Here is a 19,477-nt window from a genome sequence, read left to right as displayed (position 1 = left end):
GAACTATACAGCACCTATCAGCAACTATAATAAAAGCCCACAGGTCCTAGAATTCTATGTATTGACAATCAAAAGAATTAGAGTTGTAGCCAAAAATATTATATTCAGCAAAATTAAGGATACTATTGAAAGGGAAAAAAAAGGACAATCAACAAACTCTCAGATTTTTAGAATTTTGTCTCAAACAAGCCTAAACTCAACAGAAAATTTAACATATGAAAGCCAAAATCAAAGACTAAATTCAAGGGACTCAATTAGGCCAATATTTTATAGATGATGTGTCTAAGATGGACATAAATTTTAAATTGAGGGATCCAAAAGAAAAACTGGGGTAGAGCTGAATATGATGTGACTCTACACAGCAAAACAGCATAGGAAAAGTAGGACAAGGTATGTAGATTAATGCGAATGGGATAACGAGGGAGGGAAAGGGTGAGGGGAGAAGATAAAGGAAGAACAGATGGGAGAACAGAGAGGATAAGTAAGAGTAAAACAAATTAAGGAGTACAAGATATTAATGACAAAGAGGAGAATTTATTAGAAAAAAGTAGGGGTAAGTAATCATTGATCTCAAAGTCAAACTTAATGATTCAATCAAAAGAGAAATTTACATTATATGTCAGTCACAGTAATATGATATGTGTATATACGTATGTATACATATGTGTGTATATGTAGATATGTTATGTGTTTATCTAGATGTGTGTGTATGTATACTTAGAGGTTTACATAAATATATCCTTGCTTAATTGTAGTCACTTCAGAAATAAGGGGGGAAGAATAAAGTAAAAAGTACACACCAGAGAAGAAAAAGAAAACCTACAAGGAAAAGAAAAGATGGAGAAACATGCCTTCTATAATTATATATACTTTCTTGAAATAGAAAATTTTTGTTATACTTATTGAATCTCATATGTTTCTGCTGAGCATATGGCAATGAATTTTTTCTATTTTGTTTTTTCTTATTTTGCATTTTTAAGTTTTAAATAAATACATTTAATTTTTTTTTAAGTTAATGATCTGAGTTCAAATCCAGCATGTGTCACTTACTAGCTACTTGACTTTGGGCAAGGAATTCCATTTCTCCTGCAGCCTTCAGTTTCCTCATCTATAAAATGAGGAAGTTGTACCCCTTAAAGCACCACACTTAATTCTAGTTGAATTGCTTTCTTGTAGTTTGAAGCAGTTAGAGAAATTATTATTTTGGTACCATAATTATAATCAAATAGTAATTTGGGATCTAGGCTTTTTCTCTTACCATCTCATTTGGGGTTAGGGTTAGTCAGTCTCTGAAAGCCAAGACTGATGAAACAGTTGTAGCCCTCAAGGAAACAACCTCTTCCCTTCCTGGGCAGGACCCCACCCACCAAAACTTACTTCTCTAGACGAATTCAGGGAAAGAAAGAAGCCCTTAGGATACTCCATTAAAATTTAAAGTGACCCATCTCATGAAGGGAAGAAAAAACACCCAGAGAGAGGGATGGAGATGAGTCTCAAGATCAAGAAATATTCTTAGAATGAGAAGTTGAAGACTCCTAATCCACCTCCTCATTAAACTAATCAGGCTTGAGTTTGACTTGTTAAGGTATTAACTTTTACATTTGCTTCAGTGTCTCCAATTAGGGTTTTTGGTTTTCCAAGAGAAACGATTGCTCATCAATTTAATGATTATTAGCTAGCCTAATTAATAAAGAGATTATTAGTTACTCAGAAACTCTGTCTCTTCGGTTTTTCATTTGTTCCTCCAAGAATCTTAAGGAGTATAAAACAAGCTTTCTTAACATATTGCTATGAATTCTAATGAAGTAAGTTGCTTTTGATTGTTACATAATCTTATTTCAGTGGAGAAGTTTCAGAAGAGGAGGAAATTGGGGGGGAAATAAGATATTTTGGACAGGCTGAGTTTGGAATGGTGAAAGAAGGGCCACCTGGAAACTTGTGATAAAGGAGTAGAGCTTAGAAGGGCTGGATACCTGGATGGAGGAGACAACAGCCCGGAGATAAACACTAAACTCAAGGGAGTTGATGCAACCACCAAAAAAATAAATAAAAAATGGAGACAAGACAGAGACCGGGACAGACCTGGGGGATGATTTAGATGATGCTCCAATAAAGAGTAGACTGACAGGGAGGGAGGGAGGGAGAGAACCAAGAAAACAAAGAATCACAAAGACCCAGAGAAGAGAGAGTGTCCAGGAGGACAAGCCAGCCATGCTCAGTGCTACCAGGAGTTTAAGAAGAAAGAGGGAGAAAAGTCCATTTAAAGGATGCCTGGTAATGAGAGAAGAAGCATAGGGGTAGGGGCACAAGAGTAGATAGATTTTTCTCAGAGTCTGCCTGTGAAGACAGGAAGAATCACACATATCCTATTTCCCAAGAACCTTACAGCAAATATGATTCTCATTTTAGAGATGGAAAACTGGGAGGTGGACCAGGGAAGAGTCTTTCCCAAGGCCATGCAGGGTAGGATCAAAATCTAAACTCTTCCTGCCTGATTCCCATGCTGGCTCACATTCTACCACACACAAGGCTGAGGCCTTGCATCAAACATTTGTATTTTCTTACTTTTGTCATTTAAATAAAGCATAAGGTATACTTGTATAACTATCATTGTGAATAAATGTCCAATGTAATTATTTCCATAATTTACACTGAAGGAAAAAATGGAAAACAACTAATTACTTTTAAAACTAAATTTTATCCCCATGATTCAAACTTAAAAAAAAAAAAAGTAAGGAAAAATATTTAGTAAGATATAAAGGTCTATCTTTCTGGAAAATGAATAGGAAAAATTATACCGAGGAAGAAAAAAAATTGGGACTCTTTCTTATTAAAATACTACAAACTGTTGTGAAGTGAAAAGGATTACAAGTTTTAAAATTAACAAATTGCAAAAAGGCCCATTTAAAACTATGTATCACATAAAAGAGAGACTATTGTATGTAACAATAGTGGCATGTAGATCTAGATATAAAATCACGTGCTCTATTTTTTAAACGTTTTTTTGCCAGGCATTCTGAACGCCTTCAGAGCAAAAAAATTGAGGAATACTTTCTACTAAAAGCAACATATGTGCTGCGTATTATAGCCTAGTGGATCATAAGAGCAAAAATAATAAAGTTTGCACTTGTCAGGGAGGAACAGAACAATTCCGCCCTGCACTAAATCAGGGTTTTTACAATGTCACATTTTCTTTCCTCCACCTCTGCAGAAAAGATAACTAGAGATGGCTATTAATAATTTTGCTGCTCAAATCTAAAATTATTCTTAATGCAGTTAAGGAGCTTACAGATTTGGAATAATATCCTAGCTCTACATTGCAGGCCAGATCTCACCTAAAGCGAAATAACTACTCGAATTCTTGTCTCTACTTCATAATTTGTTGAATTTGAGAGCTGGAAGGTTTCTCAGCAATCGCCTCGCCAGCCTCTTCCCATCTGATGCCGAGGAGGAAGAGCCAAGGTTAGAGGAGGGAAAGGCTTGGGCAGAAGAGCCCCCAAGATGGAGGCAAGCCCAGCCAGAGTTGGCACCCAGGCCCAGTCTCCCCCTCCATGCTGCAGTGCGCCAGGCAGGCTGTGCAATCCCACCCTATCTCTGCATTTCACAAGACAGAAAACTGCTTCAAAGTACAATGACATGGTCAAATTCAAGATTTTTAATACATATTTTTTTAAAAATATGTGTTGGGACATAAGCACAAGAGACCAAAATGTCCTTGTCAGGGCACGTTTCCCAGGATCTCATTTCTCAATCTCCCAACAGCCTAGTGGGCAGGGTCCTGTTTTAACATTACCTATGGAGGAGGGCAGCACAGTGGCTAAAGGACCTGAGTTCAAATCCAGCCTCGGACACTTCCGAGCTGGGTGACACTGGGTGAGTCACTTTCCCCTATTTGTCTCAATTTCCTCATCCGTAAAATGAGCTACAGAAGGACATGGCCAAACTCTCAGGTATCTCTGCCAGGAGAGTCTCACGTGGGGCTCTGAAGAGTCAGACAGCCTGAGAAGCCCAGAGACCTGAGCCACCACAGCCACCCCACGTCCCAGGCGTACCATGTCCCAAGTGGCTTCATCTGGACCAAAATAATCCTGGAACCAAACTTAACTTGGACTGCATCCATACAACATCAAAATAACTTGTCAATTCAAACCAAGGTACGGGTGGAAAAACTTAAAAGAGGGGATTATTCTGAGGAGCCCCAGTTACACCTACTAAGATCCCACAGGATGAAGGGACCTCTTGAGGAAGAGGCTTAGCCCTGACTGAGCACAAACTCCTGGATGGAACACGGCTCACAAAGTATTCCTTGACTTTCACAGGTTTTTTTACATGTTATGGGATGTGGCATAAATCAAAAGAGATTAAAAATGTAAATTTCTAGGAGTCTAAACTTCATCTGCAACAAAGTTTCTTTACCTTTCTTTTATCATGGACACAATAGACACAAACTGGTAGAGTCTAAGAACCTCTTCTCAGAATGTTTTTACTGCATGACATGAAATTCTAAGATTACAAAGGAAACTGTCAAAATACAGTTATGATTAAGGATCCCTGGTCTAAGATAATTTCCTCTAATGATGTAGGACCAGATTCTGGTTTTCCAGAGGTTTAAATATAATTAAATATGACTAAAAGTAGCCCAATTAATTTAATTTAATTTTAAAGCTTTGGCTGCTACTTTCCATGCATGGAAATACAAAAGGAAAGAAGATGATACCTTTAATTTTGCTTCTTAGATACTTGAGGACTTCTTGGGTTCCTTTCTAAACAAAAGAGAAAACAAAATCATCACTGAAAGAGAACACTGCCATTTGATGAAAGATTTACATCAAAATGAAATAAATGAAATATAAGCAAATTCAAAATATACTTACATTTAGGAGTTCTCGTCGAATAGTTCTCAAAGGGTTTCCCTCTAAAGCCAAAAACTGCAAACGAGGAAGGTTCCCTAATGTATGGGGCAGACTATAAAAAATAAAGCAAAATAAAATCCCTTAAATATAATTCAACTACAAAAATAAAAATTCATCTAGACAGATGACAACTCACAAGACAGTATATAGCATGTTAAAGCTAAAATATCTAAAGTAGGACCAAGCAAATCTGACCTATGATATTCACCTTCAAATGGAAGTTTAACTTAAAAAAGAAAAAGAAAAACTTGCTTAGTGTAGAGTGAAGTAAAAAGAATAAGCTTTGAAAAAAAATTAATATTGTTATTTAATATTTATTGAATTGTAAAAGAATATCTGTTTGAAAGTCAGTTTTGAATCACATATCACTCCTAAATCGTCATGTCTCAGGTTTAGATTGAGAACACCAAAAAAAAGTACCATATTCCCTCTAAATAAAAAAGCATTTGTGGTAAAAGATGTATTACAATTTACATACAAAGAATTTCTCTGAGACCCCAACTCAGATGCATTCATTTATGTAAATAAAAAGGATTCCACTCAAAAGTTATAGAGGGGCGGCTAGATGGCACACCGGATAAAGCACCAGCCCTGGAGTAGGGAGGACTTGAGTTCAGACACTTAAAATTCCCTAGCTGTGTGAACCTGCACAAGTCATTTGATTCTAATTGCTTCACAAAAGAAAAAAAAAAAAGATTTAAAAAAACGCCATCACAGAGAGGAAGGTTCAGAGTATTAAACGAGCAGTTGCAGGGCAGCGGGTGACCATGGGGACACTTCCACACTTTGGCGTCTGTTCTCTAGGAATAACGATCTAGAGAAAAGGTGTACCTAAGCATGGGCTTTAGCTTGTTTGACAGTTTTATATTTTTGTTTCTAATCAGTAACTGTGATGGTTCTATGGAAGGATGGGAAGGAGTCAGAGTCAGAAATGACTCCCAGGAATCTTGGGAGGGAGGGAGTTTTCCTTTTTAAGAGTAAAGGATGAGTTGATTTTGAACATTTTGTATGAGAGGTGGAGATCTGCATAAGATGTTAACACAGAACACAGTTCTTTTTTAAAAGTAAATACAGAATTGCACGAATTGTCATTTTCTATGCATTTGGGCAACAGGCAATGGTGGGTCGTCCTCCTTCCTCCAGGAGAGCCCTGACATCTGGGAGGGGATGCCGCCATGTGCAAGCCAGGAGGTCTGGGTGAGTATAATGTTCTCGGTGGCTTTTCTTGGAGGTCTCGGGGGCAGCCTTCTTTTCAGTTGAGTAATCACCACGAGAATAGCCAGGTGTTAAAGTCCAAAGGTCTTTAATGTCTCCTTGGCCTGGTGCTCAGCTAGCTTTCTCGAGCGCTTCAGAAGGGACTTGTTTCAGTAGAGAAAATGCAGGAGGACAGGCCAGTCACCACAGGGTGTGAGATGGGATGAATGAAACTGTCTCTCAGTCCCCCAGGAGAGCCACCAGGAGCCTGACCGAAGATGGAATGAATCTCTCTCCTTGGCTCCCGCCTCCTGTCCTTTATCTTCTCTGCTCTAACTCTGGCTGAAGCTCCCAGCTTATATGCTCTCCACTGAGTATAAATCAATCATTATCTCACTAGGGAACCATTATTTGTAGTGAGATTAAATCAGTCATACTCAACTAGAGAACTATTAAGCACTATACTAAACTAGACAACCATTGTCTCATCAATTCCACTTAGTTAGTACTTTGTGAGAATCCTTGTTTCAGAGTTCTGGTCCATAACAGGTGAGGGCGGTCTGGGCAGGGCGCTTCAAAGCCTGTGCCCAAGCACTGGTGACTGGCAGGCTACTTGGGAGTGGGAAAGGGCATGCTCTCACCTTCAATGCCCTATGAAACACAAATCCAGTCATAATGTATAACAACACACTACCTCTCAGAAAAGAGGCATTTTACTGTTTGTTTTCTGGGACTAAAAAGCAGGTTTTTTGTATTAGTATAATGGCTTTTAGCTTCACTGTCATTTAGTTTTATCCATCTTCCTCTAAGGCAGAGAGCCCCATCGCGCCTTCCCTGAGGAGGCCATTCTTCTGCTGCTGCGTGTTTAGAGAGTCCGGGAGTGCCGAGAGGCCGAAGCTGAATCCAGATTTCCTTGAGTTTGACCCCAGCTTTCTCCTCCAATCCACATGCCTTATGTGGATCTTCATTGCAAATATATTTCAAAAGACAATCTAGTTCCCCCATTCCCCTAAAATGTCAGAAGCCTCAAAATGATTTTGGATTTAAATCACTGAGAAAACTCTTGATTTACGAACTGTGAATTACTCTGGTTATAATTCTCTGAAGAACACAGATACTATTTTCCTATGCTTAATCCCCTAAATTATTTGTGGCTGTTTTTTTTTTCAGCTTACCTACTAATGTCATTGTTAGTTAGATCAAGTCGTTCCAAGGCCTGGAGCAGCGTAATTTCATCAGGAATAGATTTTAACTTGTTATCTCTTAGGTCTAGCACATGGATAGATTTAAGATGTCTAAGATGTTCTGGTCCTAGCATTTCAATCTGATTTTCACCAACATGCAATTCCTACAAAAAGCAAAGATAAGAGTTATTCACATTTCTGTTATTCTTAGTAAATGTAATTTATTCATCACCTACGGTATCAAATATCAATTAGAAGCAAAAAATTCAAATTATTCAAATGATAAAATTCAAATTACGATAAGAAACACAGCTTTTCTATCGTTAATTTGCTTGAATTTTCAGTAAAATGAAAACAAGCTTTTTTTTCACAGCTGAACAAAAATCCCCAGAGGAAAACTTTCCAGAGATTTTGTTATCATTTTAAAATTGCTATGACTCTCCTATAATTATTTCAAACTCTAAAAAAGAAATTTAAAAAAGAAATAATTTAGGCAAGATATATAAAAGGGAAAGCGGCAGGGTAGTGATCAATTCAATAAAGTAGATTTACAGATTGGGAAGGTTAGAAGGGCTCTGGGCAAACAAAGGTTAAGGTTTTGCACAAAATTAAAAAAAAAAAAAAAAGTCTAGTGGCAGAGCCCGGACTAGAATCAGTTCCTACCAGCTTAGATGGTGCGTAATAATATAGGCGCTCTGAATGAATGACTCCAGATCCCTAAAATTTCAATCCAAGTATATGCCCACCAAAATCCTTACTTGTAGTAATTAAAAAAATATGTGAGCTCAATTTGGATATTCCCTCTAAGGGGGGGTGGGATGAGCTCATAAGTCATTCATGCCTGTCTATTCTGGGTGACTCCTGTTCATAATCTCCCCTAAGTCGGCCACTGTGGTTCCCCCCCTACCTGTCTGGACCTTCTTCCCTTTCTCCTGGCCATAAGAAAACGTGTTCCTTAATGAACGTATTTCATAAGAGGACATCAAAAGATGAAATGATTTTTTTTAGTGACTAGGATTTGATATTGTCAGCGTCCCACTAAATTCATTAACATTTAAATGGTATATATATATGTATATCTTTTAGTGATTCCTGTTACTATTAATGATATTAATTTGTTTTCACTTGGTTTCAAAGCACAGAGTTAGACACTAAAGAGAAAGAGACTTTAAATTCCACCTCTCCCTAACAAAGAAAACTTGGATGTCCAGTCCTTTGGAATGTTGTAGAAGGGAGCCCTACTCAAGCCTGGAATGGACCAAACCTCAGAAGGTCTTTCTAATTCTGAGCTTCTGCATTTGGATGTAATTTCTTTAATATGACCTCAAAATCAGAAAGCAAAATATCACAATAAACTAGATTCACAATGATTTTACTACTAATAACAATGATTTCTAGAAATACATTACAATATTTTTAAAAAGATCTATTTATCAATGGAGGAATATGAAGAACAGCTGGACTAAACAAGATAGATCTTTACTTTAAAAATGAAGTTATTTCTTCTATTTAAAAAGTATTTATCAACATTAATTTTACTATAGCTCTTGAAAAAAAATCTCTTTTAAAGGTGATTGTATTGAAATACATATTCTGTTATTTAAACAATATTTTTTTTAAGTAATATGTTTTATATTAAATAACAAATGTTACCTTCAATAATAGACAAGAAGGAAATTCTGGTAGAAAACGCAGTTTATTCCTCCGTAAATAGAGCAGTTCTAGTGATTCCATGCTAGCTAATTCAGAAGGTACAGTTTGCAAGTAGTTCGAAGTGCAATCCAAATGCTTTAATCCTATAGAAAATATTTGATGAAAATTATTTGTGTTTCTTACCATGAAGATTTGTGAAACTTTAATAAAATATATTCTTATAATGAATTACTACTTTCATCATCATGACCACCCCCCCAAAAAAACAAAGGACTTATATAAATTTAGGCTAACAAAATTATTTTAATGGATTATCTACTAAAACTTTAAGAATTAACGTGTACATAGAAATGATAAAATGAAAATAAAAATACTACACACATATATGGTATCATCTCCACACAAAACCATTTATTTATCCATTTATCTATCCATTCATTTATTTGAGGCAACTGAGTTAAGTGACACAGCTAGGAAGTATTAAGTGTCTGAGACCAGATTTGAACTCAGGTTCTCTTGACTTCAAGGCTCTCTACCTCCTAGCTACCCCCACTACCATTTATTTTTAAAGAAATAAACACATGTGAATGGAATAAAAAAGGTCTTTCAGTTTTTTCCCCCATTGGACAATAGTGATTCAGTAAAGAAAGAAGACATAATTAGCAGCATGATGATCTCTTTTTTATGGTTTACACTGCTCTAAACTCTCCATGGGGGAATTCTGAAGATCTCACCCTCAGAACTTTGTGCAGCTTTTAAAACTATTAGTGTGGTTGAGTAACAATTCTATTTGGAGTGACAGTATCTGTGGGGAAATGAACTGACAATCTCAGCATCGTTACCACGCTCTAACCACCTAAGACTGTGGTTATTTTAAAAGTCAGAGAAAAACCCCTCAGAAAATCAGTCCTTATTACCCTGAGACTTTAGATCCCCCTGACTATCTTATTACTTAAGGATTGATCAAGCAGCTTTTCTTATGTTTATTAGCATTCCAAGATTTTTGTGGGTGAAACTATTTTCTGACTTTCAAGAAAATACCTTTGGGAATCTCTCTCTAAGACCTAGCTCACAATCAAGTTATACCCAAGTGAATTCCTGCACATTATATATTTTACACAAGCTCCCAACTAGAGAGTGGATGGGAAAAGAAACAATGTATTGAGTGAATTTTCAAAAAATAAGAAAATGAAGAGGTACACTAGCAGAGCAATTTGTAATCGGAGCTGATGGAAGTAGGGTGAAGTGAAGAAGGAAATGCTCAAAATAATTTAAATAACATTATTTTTTTCTCTTCTGCTAAATCTTTCTCTGAGGAATGAGTTCAAAGTGCCAAAGTTAAGCCAGATAAAGAGTAGTTTAAGGCTGACTCAGAAGAGCAAGCAGGACATGGACATTTTGGTATCAAACATGATAAAATTAAGCACTAACTACTAGAAAAACTTTTTATTCTGATTTTGTAATATGGGTAAAATGATAAAATATGAAGGTTAGAGAGAAAGGCATCAAATTATACTCTGTTGTCTTTAAAATATAGTTTTAAAAATATTTCAAGGATCTAAGATTTACTGAAGTTTCCCACCAACACAGACCAGGTTGCAAGTTCTCTGTCTTAGGAAACCATCCCTGTGAGTTGCTTTGGCTAAAAAGTTCCACTCCCCAGGGGCTTCACTTAAAGTGAGAGTCCACTGGTCCTTGAGCACAGGCCCGGGTCGGGGCTCACAGCCTCTCCAGGCTGAAGGACCTGCCAGAGCAGCATTCTGCCGGCAGAGTTTTCACCAACCCCACGATGCCCACAATGTTGCCACCACGAAGCCCTTTTAATGTTTTGTTATTGTTTCATTAAAGAACTTTATTGTTTATCTTTTTAAGATTAAAAATGATATTATCTATTTAGGTATAAACATTTTTAAGTGTAAAAAATCTGGCCTCAAGCAGAGGCCACCTTCTGGGAATTCAGGTCAAAGAGGCTGATTTTGAGCCGGGGAAGCTACATGGCACCCCTCACCTCATGATGGCTGAGAGGCAAATATCAAACATCACAAAACTAATCGGTTGTCCAGCCCATCACAATTTTATTAATTTCATTACGCTTTTTTCTCGTTTTGCAAAGTTCACTTCTTGATCATTTTAAGTTTTTTATCTCAAGCTGCCAAATACAAATGCATGATTACCTGTGAAAATCGGGTTCTTGGGTAAAAACTGACACCCCCCAGGGGAAGTAACGCCCAGAACCTTCAAAGCCATCATTATATTTGTCACCTTTAACCACGACAAAACGTTTGAGATGTACGAAACACTACATTACATTTAAAATATTTTAATGCTGAATAAGCTTACTTTTCATCCTCGTGATTTCCACTGGCAAGTCCTTCATCTGATTACCAGCCAGATTGAGTCGCATTAGGTTAGAGAGGGAAGAAAAGCTAACTGGAAGAGCTGTAAGGCGATTGTTTGATAGATCCTTTTGAAAAAGTAAAAACAAAAATAAGAAATGGTTCCTGTGAAGGTCCTTTAACATGCAGTTTTGAGAGGTCAGTGGGCAATGCAGAGTATATTCTGGGAAAGAACAATTTCACTAGGGAACGGTTTTCTTTATGCTTCCATCTTTCCCAAATATCACCTCTTGGTTGGAATTATAAAATCATTCTGAATTTTCACCAGGTACTTATATAAAACCAATGTTAATGCTTAATTTTGCCTACTGGGATCATCAAGGCTTTCACTGTAGTAGGAAATGGACTGAAATCAAGACCTGCCACATCCCTTTGCCTAGATAGTCAGGAGATTTCTTTTTGGAAATTTAAAAACCTCTATTGTCCTGGAAATTCTTAAAGCTGGCTGCACCCTCAAAGAATCCTTTACTGCTTTACTAAGAGATTTCCCTGAATCCATCAGTGTTTGGTTTCATACTTTCACAAATGAAAGTAAAAAGTGAAAGAATGACCCATATGATGTGTGAAGAAAAGCTTTCTTCCTTCTCCTTTTGTGTAAAAGGCCAGCCAATTCTGGTAAATTCTCTAGGCTCAATTTTACCAATGTGGCCAATTCTCACCTTCTGTGGGGGCCAAGGCTGCCTACTTAATTTCCACATTTCTTCTCGATAACTGTATCATTCCTGGTTGAGCAGGTTGTTAAATTATTGTCTTAGCAATTTTGTAAGAGATGTTTTAAAGCTCCTTTTTAGTGCCCATATGCTAGTCTTTATTTTTTTACTATTTTTTCAATGCGGTGAAGTACTGAATGTCTGGTGGCACAGAAGGATGAGAACAAATAGATTAAATGGCACTTAGCTTTCTAATTCAAATCCACAGCTGGAGAAAGTAGAAGAGGTTGCCAGTGACAGACACTGGCTAAGTCTTGTCATTTCTAAAAATGGTTTGCAGCAAGAGAAATATCACAGCTATCATTAATGTGCCAAAATATTCCATGAACACATATTACAACACTTAAGAGCCCAGGTCGAAGGTCAAAGGTCTATGGAAGGTCCTACAGGGAAGGTCTTAACAATCATTAATAAAAAACCCTTGCAGGGTTTTTCCCCATCATTCCCCATTCATTCCAACATAATTGTGCATTCTCTCTTCAAGCAACAATGATGGTTAACTCAAGGTCTGAGATTTTACCCAACACCTCACTCAGCTCAAACTTCTAGTGATACAGAGCTGTTATTTTTATGTGCAATATAAAGATATACCACCACAATGGGGCCACTAACAGGACTGGAATCTATTACTTATTTCAAGTTAGCATAGTGTTTTATAATTTATGGATCTTTTTCTTTGCTTATTTATTCTTTCTTAGTCATTTCTGAACTTTCACCCCCCCCCCCCATGCTGAGTACTTAGTAAGATTCCCCAAGAATTAAACACTGTTCCTTTGAAAAACATGGGTCTAAAAAAAATTAAAAAAGAAAAAAAAAAAAAAGAAAAACATGGGTCTACTTGGTGACAATCCCCTTAATGATGTGATTTCCAAAATGTATCACAGTGTATATATTATACCCCAGAATCATGGATTTGGACTAAGAGGGACCTTTTGAGCCAGAAGGCCAGAGTCAAATCCCTCCATGTGCCAGATGAGTAATGTCACGTTACACACAAAGTAAGCATCTGAGACATTATCTGAACCCAGCACTCATGCTCTCTTTGTGCCTCAGGGCTACTGCAGATGTCAAAAGTAAACTCAAATTGGCTTTTGTGAGTCTATTGGTCTTCTTTTCTCCCAATTATTCCTCCTCTGTCTCATCTAGCAGCTAGAAGGCTCTTAACCCTGGTTGAAAAAAAAGATGATGAAGGAGGTTGTGGGCTTTCGTTGAAAGGAGGATCAAAGACTCCTATTCTTCAGGACACTAAAAAGCTGATCAATAGTGTTTCAAGTAAAAAACGCGTCGGGATTACGAAAGCACAACTTACTAAATCCTCTAATTTGTCCAACTGTCCAAATCCTTCAGGAACACAAGTCAGTTCATTGTACTGCAGAAACAGGCCCTTCAGGTTTCTTAGTTTTGTAAGTTCTTGAGGTAGTGTTTTCAGCTTGTTATGACTAAGGAGAGAGAAAAATAAATGCTAAAACATCTGAAAATATAGTAAAATTGTGTAGCTTTTGTTAGCCAATTATATGACCCTATTAAAACTTTATTTTTATTTTAAAAGTAATTCTATTTTCTTTCACAACACTATGCACATAAAAAGGGTAATAATAAGTGACCTTTTGGACATTTTAAAGGAGATGAAGGAAATTCTTTCACAAAAGTAATTAGTGAACTATCTTTTGATAGCCTTTGTCATTAACTCTTAATTACATAAACTAAAGGAGTATTGCTTTTTAAAAAATATATAATCTAAAGTGTACAACTATCTGATTAACAGAATTCTAGCAAATGCTCAGGTTCTTTGTCTCCTCACCCTCCTATCATTCCAGCTCTACCTCTTATGGCAGATCCTCCGGAACCAAATGACTGTTTTAGGCGAGGCTTCAAGGAGGACATGGCAACTCCAGAAGAGCTTGGAATAAAAGGAAGAACTATTCTAACAAAGGCCCAGAGGCAAGAGATCAAAGAAAAGGCCAAAAAAATCTAATTTCCTAAAAGCCAAATGCATGAAGGAAAAGCCTGGGCTCCCACTAGGAGAAAGATGAACGAGAAAGAAGAGAGCCTGTGGAGCAGACAGAATCTAAGCCCGGCTCTCCTTCAGCCCTGACCATTCCTGCCAGTGGCTCTGCCATCTCCCCATCTTTCCAATGGTCATTTTCCTTCCAACTCTTCTCTCTCCCTCACCAATCATATTCAATAAATGCCCAAGTCCTGCCAACTCCCCTGGCTTAAAATCTTTTACACCCAACCCCTCTCCTTCCACTGAGGGAAGCACAGAGAGAGGCATCCTGCCTCAGACTCCGACTAGGACCCTGGCAAGTCCTTCCAACTTGGGTCAGAATGAATTTTCTTGAGCAGAGAACTTAGGATGGCCCTCTCTCCTCTGCTCCCTACTCCTCAGAGCAAGTTCAAACTCTGCTGCTCCACATTTAAGACCTTTGATGTTAGGGGCCAGAACTCTGAACTGGAAACAAAGGATTCTTACAAGGTACTAAGTCAGTGGAATTGATAGAGACAATAGTTATCTAATTTCGCATGGTTCAGTATGATTGATTTAATCCTACAAGGAGATGTTATGGGCCAGAACTTAAACAAGGTACTGAGTAGAATTGAGGAGACAATGGTTAAATCTAGTTTAGCACTGATTTAATCCTACAACAAATAATGGTTTCCTAGTGATGTAATGATTGGTTTGTACTCAGTGTGGGGCTTATAAGCTAGAAGCCTCAGCCAGGGAGATTCAGAGACAAGCGGACAGAAGGCTGGAGGCTGAAGGGTGGAGTACAAGCCCTTGGACTCAGACAGATTCCTTCCATCTCACACCACCGTGGTGGCAGGCTCTCCTCCTTCGCTTCTCCATTGAAACCAAGACTCCGAAAGGCCCCAAGAAAACTAGCCAAACCCCAATTGAAGGAGATAGGATTTTGAAGGAGACAATAAAGGATTTGGACTTTAACCCCTGGCACTTGTGGTGATTACTGAACTGAAAAGAAGGATCCCTCCAGAGACCCCAAGAAAACCTCAACAGAAAACATTACATTTTAGAGAGAATATTACATGTTGGCACCAGAACAGGGACAATTCCACTCAGTACTTTGTAAGAATCCTTTGTTTCAAGTTCAGAGATCTGGCCCATAATACTCTTACATTTGGGAATCTACTTTAATCCCTCTTGCTCCCTTCCAGGCAGGATGTGCCCCAGAAAGCCTCTGCCCCATGAGTAGGTGCTGACCATCCCAGCCCCTGCGAACCTGCTGAATGCCCACATTCCAAGGACACTGAGCCACTCACTGACCGAGAGCATTCTCTTTCCCGGGATCTCCTCTGATGACTCGGCATTCATCCTCTAAGATTAAAGCTGTGGAATTGCCCTCCAACTCAAGGTTGCCTAACAGAGCTGGAAGAGGTTGGCAAAGCATGGCTGACCATCACAAGATGACCCTCAATGGGTCAAGGCCATCCCTGAATACGGCCCTCGCCTGCTGTCCCACTCGCCCTGGCAGCTCTCCCCTCGAATCTCCAACAATACCCCCTCCCTTGCTGAGCTGAGCTGAGGACTATGGAGATGCTGAAAGCACTGACTGAAAACTTTCCCTCCTTCACCTGAAGAGGAAAGCTTCCCTGCGCTTTCCCTCGCTCACTTGAAGGGGAAAGCTTCCCTACACTTTCCCTCCCTCACCTGAGAAGGTGGCCCTAGCCCTTTCCCTTTCCACTCAGGGAGCCCAAATGCTTCCTTCCCTCTCCCCAACATGTGCTGGCTCCTAACCAAGGGGTGGTTTGTATTTTCACAACATCTGCTCCATCCATGCCCTTCTCCCCTGACATTTCCTCCCTCCTGCTACAGACTCTGGTGATCTCACACCTCAATTACTGCAAAAGCCACAGGGGGTCGGGGGATAGAGGGATGTCTGCCTCAGATCTCTCCCCTCTCTCCAGGTACCAAAGGGATTCTAAAGTGCAGGTCAAATCACCGTAAACTAACCCTCCACTTTGGTCTAGGGGCATTCCTGCCTCCAGGACCAAACAGAAAATGTTCTTTGCTGTTCCAAAGCCTTCACAACCCCCTTCCACTGTCCCCTTCCTCTTTACTTCTCTCCACATCCTTGACCTTCCAGATGGTTCTCACACATAGCATGTTGGGCCTTCTTCTTTCTCAGCTCAGATCTCACCTTCCACAAGAAATCTCCCCTAGCTCCCTGCTCAGCTAGAGATGACTTTCTTTTTATACTGCACACATTTTGTATGTGCATTTATTCTATAGTGTCTCTACAGTGAGAATGTGAAGTCCTTGAGGACAGAAGCCACGTTTTTTCTTAGCGTCCCAAGCACTTTGCCTGGCGCTAATCACATAGCAAACACTTAATAGAGGCTTATGATTTAGTCTTCCTCAGAGAGGATTTATTCCACATGGGAAGGAATCTTATCTACATTTTCCATCTCCTCTAAAACAGACAAATAAACGAATGAATTTCTTGAATGAATTGCCCAAAGAGGAATTACACTAAAGACTTGAATAGAAGAAAAGGAATAAGGGGCTAAAAGGGAAGTAATAGTGAGAAACAGAATAAAAAGGATATTGTGAATATTTGAAAAGGAACTTAAGATGTCTAAACAAAATCAAATCAGACCAGGACATTAATTAAATTATGGTCAGTGAATTTAGTATTCAACCAAACTAAAAGCAATATCCAAATAAAAGTTTAGCAACAGTAAACTCATCTTCATGTTGGTGTTAAATTTATAATCAGCCAAGAAAAAATTTTGGTAATTTGAATAATGGGGAAAAATTAATCTTTGATTTTCAAAACTGAAATTGTTATAGCCCCACATAAATGTCACCAAATTATTATCATTTTTGGTTTTAGAGTAACTATCAAAAAGTAAGCAGTACTTACTAAATGTAAATTTGTTCTTAATCAATAAATTGATTAATTGAATAACATGATTTCATAGGATCAAAGATTTAAACCTGGCAAGGGTCTCAGAGATCAACCACTTCAACACCTTACACTTACGGAGGAGGAATCTGAAATGGAAAACTGTTATTAAGAAGTACTGCCCCAAATCACAGAGATATTAAGCAGAAGCAGAAGCAGACAATAAACCCAGGCTCCCTTTGTTTTGTCTGTTTATGTCTCTCTATATACTTACATGTGTACACATATAGATTTTTTTTCTCCACGCTGGACCTATGATTTCATGCACAAAGGGAACACAGTGTGCAACTCCATCCTGATGATGGTCAATGTATCTACAACTTCCCATTTTGGAAAGTTAACCAGAAAATGAAAGGCTAAGGCCTTTTCCATGCTCAGAACCCCAAGTGGCTAGGGACAGACTCTAGATCTTCCTCAGGTGACCACCAGCCCTGTTTTCACTATACTTCCCCCTCCTTTGTCCTCTTTTTTTTTAATCTCAGAAAATTAATAAATGATTTCAAATTCTTCCCAACAACATCAAAATTAAAAATGGCAGTATGGCTTTACCTGACATTAAGCTTCTGAAGATTTTCCAGCTCACCTATGGCGCAAGGAAGGGATGTCAGCAGATTATCGTGCATCTAAAACAAATTAGCAGATTCAGTCACAAACAGGGTTTGTTCCTTTTCCCACCCTCACCCCCCCACAATGTCCCCACCACTTCCTCTTCTCACACTTTTCAACCCGAGTCCCTCAGTTCTCTTCTCATGTTATTACCAGTAAAAGAGGTTATTGGTCAGAAATCATATGTGAAGGCTGAATTATAGATAGTATAATTATACAAGGAAAAGAATAGGCTGATACTCTTACTGATTCAATGAGCTTGAAAACAGGACATTTCAAAATTCAAAAGCTGCTCTGAGAAAGAACAATGCAATTCAGTTAAGTTAAATTAAGGTCCAATATCTTAATTTAAGACCAGAGCAAAAATGAAAATATTTTTCGGTCATGTTTCAAAACTTAAATTCTAAATTTCAAACGGATCATGTATAGATGTCTGAAAATAATATTAAGTTGTATGAAAATAAATCCAGACCAAAGCATATAATGATAAAACCTTTATTTCTGGAATTACTGTATAATTACCATTTCTAAAAGGAAGTCTCTATTATCATGATAGAAGGGTCAAGGACAAGCATAACCAAGTATATGAAAAGATGGGAATGAGCCATAGTTTGGACTGCTAAGGAAGAAAGCCTATCCATGAAATCACAGTAAGCGGTGAGGTTCCACCTTGTTTAAAATGCAGAACTTTAATTTAACCTGACATTTGCTTCTTCCATTCTGCTGACAGGAAATGAAAACCATTTCTTTCCTACGGAACTGTCAAGATCTAAGTGGAGATGTGTTTTCTCTTTACAATATCTATTTCAATCAAGGATAGTCAATCAACTTACATCAAGTATTGTCAGTGCAGGCAAAAGTCTGAGGTCATCTGAAAGTGATTGAAGTTTATTGTTGGATATGATAAGTTTAGTCAAATCTATCTGTTCCCACCATCGTTCAGAAGCATTGAAGGAATGATTCTGTTTTGCTTCCTCGGGGACGTCCAAATTTATTCGCCAGACTGTCTGAGGAACTATTTTCCCCCAAAATGAGAAGGAAAAAAATGTGATTACATTACTACATTCCATTAATACTAATGTTTGTGAAAATGGATATCAAAAGTTAATACGATGTCAATCAAAAATTCTTTCAAACCTATTTCTAGATTTTTAAATTTTTTTTTCTAAATTAAAAAAAAAAGTAAGATTAGGAGTACACAGGAAATATTATATAACATAGGGTTTTGTAAACTCTTTCCATTCATGATCCCTTTTCACTCAAGAAATTTTTACATGACTCCAGGTATATAAGATAGATATACAAATTAAGCACTTCCTACCAATAAATCAGAATTTCATGATCTCAACATTCAGTTACAACCTTATATGGAGTCTCAACCCATGGTTTTAGAAGCTTTGATACTGGAAAAAAATAATGGATTTGAAGCCCAAGGAGCTGAGTTTAAACCCTCAGGACAAAGACTGGTTATTGTAAGACTATGAGTTGTCATTTCCCCTTTCTGATGATTATTTCTTTTCTACTACTAATATATAAAATGAGGAAAGATGGCCTAGATTTCTCTAAACATATTTCCTAGTTTTTTATATGATTCTATGCCTCTAAGAGAAAACAGCAAGAGTGAAAAAAACAGTATGAAGGGCTTTGAAAATCTTAAAGTGTTACACAAATTCTGGCCACTATTATTATTATTATTATATTTTATAACATGATTATGTAACCTAAGATATATACAACTCATATGATATTATTATTATTAAAATTATTACTGAACCATCTTGCCAATAGGATCTTATCTAGGATTAGGACCTGGAAACCAGACCTACCAAGAAACATTTCAGATACTGCCTATCACCCAACTATGCACCATCCCCTACCATCCTGAGATAACAGAAA

The 19,477-nt window shown here is 37.8% G+C and overlaps 1 protein-coding gene across 1 annotated transcript in view; it reads right to left on the bottom strand.

Moving 5' to 3' along the window:
* LRRC40 (leucine rich repeat containing 40) overlaps positions 1-19,477 on the bottom strand; it is a 58,360-nt gene that overhangs the window by 20,628 nt on the left and 18,255 nt on the right. The window contains exons 2-9 of the mRNA XM_051999435.1: positions 18,415-18,596; positions 17,525-17,598; positions 13,360-13,489; positions 11,285-11,408; positions 8,945-9,087; positions 7,283-7,455; positions 4,875-4,965; positions 4,718-4,763 (exon numbers count right to left, since the gene is read on the bottom strand). Of these exons, the coding sequence (XP_051855395.1) occupies positions 4,718-4,763; positions 4,875-4,965; positions 7,283-7,455; positions 8,945-9,087; positions 11,285-11,408; positions 13,360-13,489; positions 17,525-17,598; positions 18,415-18,596 (963 nt within the window). The remainder of the gene's footprint in view (positions 1-4,717; positions 4,764-4,874; positions 4,966-7,282; positions 7,456-8,944; positions 9,088-11,284; positions 11,409-13,359; positions 13,490-17,524; positions 17,599-18,414; positions 18,597-19,477) is intronic.

This window comes from Antechinus flavipes, chromosome 4, assembly GCF_016432865.1.
Source record: "Antechinus flavipes isolate AdamAnt ecotype Samford, QLD, Australia chromosome 4, AdamAnt_v2, whole genome shotgun sequence".
Classification (NCBI taxonomy): Eukaryota; Metazoa; Chordata; class Mammalia; order Dasyuromorphia; family Dasyuridae; genus Antechinus; species Antechinus flavipes.
Note: the sequence above shows the minus strand (reverse complement) of the source record. Positions and strands in the feature narration are given on the sequence as shown.